Source organism: Salvelinus sp. IW2-2015, unplaced genomic scaffold (assembly GCF_002910315.2).
Source record: "Salvelinus sp. IW2-2015 unplaced genomic scaffold, ASM291031v2 Un_scaffold2908, whole genome shotgun sequence".
Taxonomy (NCBI): domain Eukaryota; kingdom Metazoa; phylum Chordata; class Actinopteri; order Salmoniformes; family Salmonidae; genus Salvelinus; species Salvelinus sp. IW2-2015.
Window position 1 is genome coordinate 62,246 of NW_019944206.1, and position 7,698 is coordinate 69,943.

Sequence of the window (7,698 nt, forward strand, 5' to 3'; positions counted from 1 at the left end):
GTTACCTAATAAACTGCCTGGTACTAGATGGGTGTACCTAATATACTGGCCTGGTACTAGATGGGTGTACCTAATAAACTGGCCTGGTACTAGATGGGTGTACCTAATTAACTGGCCTGCTCACTAGATGGGTCTACCTAATATACTGGCCTGGTACTAGATGGGTGTACCTAATATACTGGCCTGGTACTAGATGGGTGTACCTAATAAACTGGCCTGGTAATAGATGGGTGTACCTAATAAACTGGCCTTGGTACTACGATGGGTGTACCTAATAAACTGGCCGGTCTATACTACTACTACCTACTACTACTACTACTACTACTTACTACTACTACTACTACTACTACTACTACTACTACCACGACTACTACTACTACTACTACTATACTGTTACTACTACTACTACTACTTACTACTACTTACTACTAACTACTACTACTACTACTACTAGTTACTGTTACTACTACTACTACTGATACTACTACTACTACTACTACTACTACACTACTACTACTACTACTACTACTACTACTACTACTCTACTACTACTACTACTACCTACTACTACTACTACTATACTACTACTACTACTACTACTACCACCCACCCGCTCCGTATGCGTTGAAAGCAGCACCGAGCCTATTCCAACTACAACACTACCACCCAACCTATGTCAGCCTATTCAACTACAAACACTACCACCAACCTAGTCAGCCTATTCAACTACAACACTACCACCCAACCTAGTCAGCCTATTTCAACTAACAACACTACCACCCAACCTAGTCAGCCTATCTTCAACTACAACCCACTACCACCCAACCTAGTCAGCCTATTCAACTACAACACTAAATAAAATATATTCTCAGGTAAACTATAACTATAATTTTTTTACCACATTTTATCCCACACTTTAATGTATGAAATATAGCTTACTTGTTTTGCATATGAATTATTCTTAGAAGTTCTATCAATATGTACAATTATACTTTATGGATAAACTATCTGAACAATGGAAAAATATGTATGTAATGCACTCTACATCACAATATCTGGCTTTGGAATCAAAATATATCTCTATAGCAGCCAAGGCAATACGTAGGTATACATGATGTTCATATATAGTGAGTAACAAGGTCATAGTAAGGACATAGACACTGTAACATATAGCCATGCAGTACAAAATGGAGGAGGAGGAGGAGTTGGAGGGGGAGGTGGAGGAGGAGGACGAGAGGAGGTGGAGGAAGAGGTAGATGTGAAGAGGAGGAGGTGAAGGGAGGAGGAGGAAGGAGGAAGGAGGAGGGGGAGGGAGAGTGGGAGGAGTTGGAGAGGGGGAGGAGGAAGAGGACGGAGAGGTGGAAGAGAGGAGGAGGTGGTAGAGGAAGAGAGGAGGAGGAGGTGGTAGAGGAAGAGAGGAGGGGGAGGAGGTGGTCGAGGAAGAGGTGGAGGGAGAGGAGGAGGTTCCTGGTAATGGTAAAAAAAAATCAGAACTGGGGAGGAAGGATATAGAATGTGTCTGTCTGACCACTCAGTCAACCCAGAAGAGTCCCACTGAGGCTGTACTGGGGTGATGAGGCTGTACTGGGGTCCTGTGATTATTAAAACAGGGGCTGTACTGGGGTCCTGTGATTATTAAAACAGGGCAGTACTGGGTTCCTGTGGTTATTAAAACAGGGGCTGTACTGGGGTCCTGTGATTATTAAAACAGGGGCTGTACTGGGGTCCTGTGATTATTAAAACAGGGGCAGTACTGGGGTCCTGTGGTTATTAAAACAGGGGCAGCACTGGGTTCCTGTGGTATTAAAACAAGGGCAGTACTGGGTTCCTGTGGTTATTAAAACAGGGGCAGTACTGGGTTCCTGTGGTTATTAAAACAGGGCAGTACTGGTTCCTGTGGTTATTAAAACAGGGGCAGTACTGGGGTCCTGTGGTTATTAAAACAGGGGCAGTACTGGGGTCCTGTGGTTATTAAAACAGGGGCAGTACTGGGGTCCTGTGGTTATTAAAACAGGGGCAGTACTGGGGTCCTGTGGTTATTAAAACAGGGCAGTACTGGGTTCCTGTGGTTATTAAAACAGGGGCAGTACTGGGGTCCTGTGGTTATTAAAACAGGGGCAGTACTGGGTTCCTGTGGTTATTAAAACAGGGGCAGATACAGTGAACTGTTTTGGCATTGTACTCCAGCACTTTAGATTTGAAATGATACAGCCCTTTTTGTACCAAGTCCCATTTTAGGGGAAAAGTTAAGATTTGGTTCTATATTCCTAGAACGCAATGACTACATCAAGCTTGTGACTCTACACACTTGTTGGATACATTTGCTGTTTGTTTTGGTTGTGTTTCAGATTCTATTGTGCCCAATAGAAATGAATGTAAATAATGTATTGTATTTGGAGTCAATTTAATTGTAAATAAGAATAGAATATTTTTTATATAGAATATAACACTTTAATGTGGATGATGAGTGAGAAACTTACAGACGCACAAATATTATACCCCTCACAAAAATGTCTGGGGGTATGCTAACCTCCCCTGTTATTGTAATGGTGAGAGGTTAGCATGTTGGGGTATGCTAACCTCCCCTGTTATTGTAATGGTGAGAGGTTGGCATGTTTTGGGGTATGCTAACCTCCCCTGGTATTGTAATGGTGAGAGGTTAGCATGTCTTGGGGGTATGCAACCTCCCCTGTTATTGTAATGGTGAGAGGTTAGCATGTCTTGGGGGTATGCTAACCTCCCCTGTTATTGTAATGGTGAGAGGTTAGCATGTCTTGGGGGTATGCTAACCTCCCCTGTTATTGTAATGGTGAGAGGTTAGCATGTCTTGGGGTATGCTAACCTCCCCTGGTATTGTAATGGTGAGAGGTAGCATGTCTTGGGGGTATGCTAACCTCCCCTGGTATTTGTAATGGTGAGAGGTTAGCATGTCTTGGGGGTATGCTAACCTCCCCTGTTATTGTAATGGTGAGAGGTTAGCATGTCTTGGGGGTATGCTAACCTCCCCTGTTATTGTAACGGTGAGAGGTTAGCATGTCTTGCATCTTAACTTTCTCACTCACCGTGATTCATTAAGGACTACTTTAATACACAAGTGAATTTTTACCAATACGTTTGTGCCTCTAAAATGGGGAGGGACTAGGTACAGAAAGTGCTGTACTTTCTAAACGGTTCACCCGATATGGATGAAAATACCCTGAAATGAATGTTGACAGTCTGACCTTTAACCTCATAGTCATTGTATCATTTCAAAGTGCTGGAGTACAGAGCCAAAACAACAACACATGTGTCACTGTCCCAATACTTTGGAGCTCAGGAATCACAGAAGGCCTTTCATTCTGGGTGTTTTGGCCTCCCTCTTTAAGGTGCTACCTCAAACTGACTAGGTCCTCCTCTCCAGCGGCTGGTTAATTCTATTCAAACAAGTAAAAAGCCATGATGATGATGGTGGTGATAGCGATGATGATGGTGATGATGATGAGACTAGTCAGCTGTTTATTTTCCAGGGTGCTTCAGGCTTCCAGTAGGAGGAAGGTCCAGCAGTCCTTCCCTGAAAAGGTCCATCTTCATTTAGATAGTAGATTGTAATCCCTAATCTCTCTGACAGTGCAAAAGTGGAATATCCTTGATAGGTGCGACGAGCACAGTTCCGTGGTTCGTTCCACTGCTTCTTACGAGACTTCTTTATCGTCTGCTCGTCAAACTGCAGCAGGGGCATCTTACCGCCGTGCCTCTGGCTCTTACCWCGCGTCTTTTTCCTCGGCCGAGGGACTGGCTTGTTCTCCAGCGGTTCGTAGGGGCTGGTCTCGTCCCAGCCCGTCGTCTCATACGGGTACTCCGGCCCCGGTAACTCGTTGTTCTGGAGCGGGAGGAGGACGCTAGCCGAGCGCCGGCGTCTGTGAGGAGACGCCTGTTGTTGCGCGGCGGTGTTATTCCGAGCGTGCAGCCCCAGTCTATTGAAGCCAGAGGCGAAAGCCCCTTCTCCAGCCGTAGTKGTCGTTTGATGCCTCTGTAGTGTCGACACCACACTCTCGGGCTCGGAGATGGCCGAGTCGTTGGCGTAGACCAGGATGTAAGGAGAGCGTTCTGAGAGGAGCTTCTTCCAGGGCCTGGCTCCAGGCTGGGATGCCACGTCGATCCCGATCAGCAGCTCACGATGATGCTTGGCTTGGTTCACCACCCGGGTGACGTCCTTCCACTGCCAAGAGATGAAGTCCCTGTATAGTGTAGACACGTTGATCACAAAGTGGCCCAAAGCCCTGGTGTGGTTATCCACTGAGGAAAAGCTCCACACATCCATCTGGACGTGGCTGTGTCTCCTGGGGCCATGGCGGAATGAGGAGGGGACTCCACAGCTCTTGGGCCTGGTGGTGCTGCTGCAGCCAGGCTGCTGGGTGCTGTTCTGGAGGTCTCCTATGTAGTAGTGGAGCGTGGCCGACAGGACGGCCTCTGACTTGGTGAGAGACGTCAGGTTGAAGATCTGGAGCTGCTTGTTGTTGATGGTGCCTGGGAGAGGAACAGGACGGGGCAGTTAGTATAGAGCCCACAAATTCAAATCATTTATACCTCTGACACCAGGTGGGTACAATTAATGATCAGGTAGAACAGAGAACCAGCAGTAGTAGGGTAAGATTTGAACACCCCTGGAATAGAGAGTATAGGTCAGAGAGGTCCACATGTCCATAGAATTACATGAATTATAGGWTCTCTGTGCATATCGTTCAATTTAGTTTCAAACCTGGAGCAGAACAAAAAAATGTTTAGAGGCTATTAGAGGCTATTTAAGCCAGGTCCACAAACCCTATCATTCAAATGTTTCAAAGCTTCATAGGGCATTTTCTAGGGACATCTTGCAATCACAACTAATCGCTAGTCATTTGGTTCCCAGTTAACAAATGTTGGTTGACAGAATGTTGTTGGAAAGTAATGTTTTTAATAACCAAAAAGAGAACCTGAAGGGAATGTTCTGTGTGGGTTTTCTGTAAGCTGCAGTGACGGCAGTGAACACATCATTGCCTACCTTATCCATCCCCCTGCATTATCAACACATTCCAGCAGGAGGCACTGTTTTCTAACGTATGGGTGCTGAAACCTGACTTCTACATGGCAATAGGGAGTTCTATCATATCAGTCGTTATATCCCAGTGTGACAACTGCATAACGGCCTCTTGAATGTAAAACATTTATATTTAGGAGTTACATAGGCCACACCAGCCCAGTTTACACCAGACATTCCATTGGAAAGTTGAATAAAGTTTAAGGAAAATGCAGATGTAACATACACAGACACAAATGACCTGTCCTTTCATTGGCTACTCACCCATAAACACAGACACAAATGACCTGTCCTTTCATTGGCTACTCTCCCATAAGCACATACACAAATGACCTGCCCTTTCATTGGCTACTCACCCATAAACACAGACACAAATGACCTGTCCTTTCATTGGCTACTCACCCATAAACACAGACACCAATGACCTGTCCTTTCATTGGCTACTCACCCTAAACACAGACACAAATGACCTGTCCTTTCATTGGATACTCTCCCATAACCACAGACACAAATGACCTGTCCTTTCATTGGCTACTCACCCATAAACACAGACACAAAATACCTGTCGCATTCATTGGCTACTCACCCATAAACACAGACAACAAAAATGTATAACAGGCTTGAAGGCTCCTGTTAGTCCAAACCATTTCCCTAGGGTTAGGGTTTCCCTGGGATACTAAACAACAGGTGAAACAGCCGTTCATTTCCCTGGGATACTAAACAACAGGTGAAACAGCCGTTCCATTCCCTGGGATACTAAACAACAGGTGAAACAGCCGTTCATTTCCCTGGGATACTAAACAACAGGTGAACAGCCGTTCATTTCCCTGGGATACTAAACAACAGGTGAAACAGCCGTTCATTTCCCTGGGATACTAAACAACAGGTGAAACAGCCGTTCATTTCCCTGGGATACTAAACAACAGGTGAAACAGCCGTTCATTTCCCTGGGATACTAAACAACAGGTGAAACAGGTTCATTTCCCTGGGATACTAACAACAGGTGAAAAGCCGTCATATTCCCTGGATACTAAACAACAGGTGAAACAGCCGTTCATTTCCCTGGGATACTAAACAAGGTGAAACAGCCGTTCATTTCCCTGGGATACTAAACAACAGGTGAAACAGCCGTTCATTTCCCTGGGATACTAAACAACAGGTGAACAGCCGTTCATTTCCCTGGGATACTAAACAAGGTGAAACAGCCGTCATTTCCCTGGGATACTAAACAACAGGTGAAACAAGTGTTCATTTCCCTGGGATACTAACAACAGGTGAAACAGGTTCATTTCCCTGGGATATAAACAACAGGTGAAACAGATGTTCATTTCCCTGGGATAACTAACAGGTGAAACAGCCGTTCATTTTCCCTGGGATACTAAACAACAGGTAAACAGCCGTTCATTTCCCTGGGATACTAAACAGGTGAAACAGCGATCATTTCCTGGGATACTAAACAACAGGTGAAACAGAGTTCATTTCCCTGGATACTAAACAACAGGTGAAACAGATGTTCATTTCCTGGGATACTAAACAACAGGTGAAACAGATGTTTCATTTCCCTGGGATACTAAACAGGTGAAACAGCCGTTCATTTCCCTGGGATACTAAACAACAGGTGAAACAGCCGTTATTTCCCTGGATACTAAACAAGGTGAAACAGCCGTTCATTTCCCTGGGATACTAAACAACAGGTGAAACAGCTGTTCATTCCCTGGGATACTAAACAACAGGTGAAACAGCCGTTCATTTCCTGGGTACTAAACACAGTGAAACAGTGTTCATTTCCCTGGGATACTAAACAGGTGAAACAGCCGTTCAATTTCCCTGGGATACTAAACAACAGGTGAAACAGCCGTTCATTTCCCTGGGAATACTAAACACAGGTGAAACGCCGTTCATTTCCTGGATACTAAACAACAGGTGAAACAGCCGTTCATTTCCCTGGGATACTAAACAACAGGTGAAACAGCCGTTCATTTCCCTGGATACTAACAACAGGTGAAACAGCTGTTCATTTCCCTGGGATACTAAACAACAGGTGAAACAGATGTTCATTTCCCTGGGATACTAAACAACAGGTGAAACAGATGTTTATTTCCCTGGATACTAAACAACAGGTGAAACAGTGTTCATTTCCCTGGATACTAAACAACAGGTGAAACAGATGTTCATTTCCCTGGGATACTAACAACAGGTGAAACAGCCGATCATTTCCCTGGGAAACTAAACAACAGGTGAAACAGCCGATCATTTCCCTGGGATACTAAAACAACAGGTGAAACAGCCGTTCATTTCCCTGGGATACTAAACAACAGGTGAAACAGCCGTTCATTTCCCTGGGATACTAAACAACAGGTGAAACAGCCCGTTCATTTCCCTGGGATACTAAACAACAGGTGAAACAGCCGTTCATTTCCCTGGGATACTAAACAACAGGGTGAAACAGCCGTTCATTTCCCTGGGATACTAAACAACAGGTGAACAGCCGTTCATTTCCCTGGGATACTAAACAACAGGTGAACAAGCCGTTCATTTCCTCTAGGTACAAAACACAAAACACCAAACACCCACACACACACCTGTCGCTTGTTTGTCTGTGCTTTCTAGTCCTGGGATACTAAACACAGGTGCAACAGCTG

At 44.9% G+C, this 7,698-nt stretch overlaps 1 protein-coding gene across 1 annotated transcript in view; it reads right to left on the reverse strand.

The window, feature by feature from the left end:
• Window positions 1–7,698, reverse strand: part of LOC112074969 (bone morphogenetic protein 3-like) — a 19,302-nt gene that overhangs the window by 5,982 nt on the left and 5,622 nt on the right. The window contains 1 exon segment of the mRNA XM_024142035.2: window positions 3,636–4,506. Within this exon segment, the coding sequence (XP_023997803.1) occupies window positions 3,636–4,506 (871 nt within the window).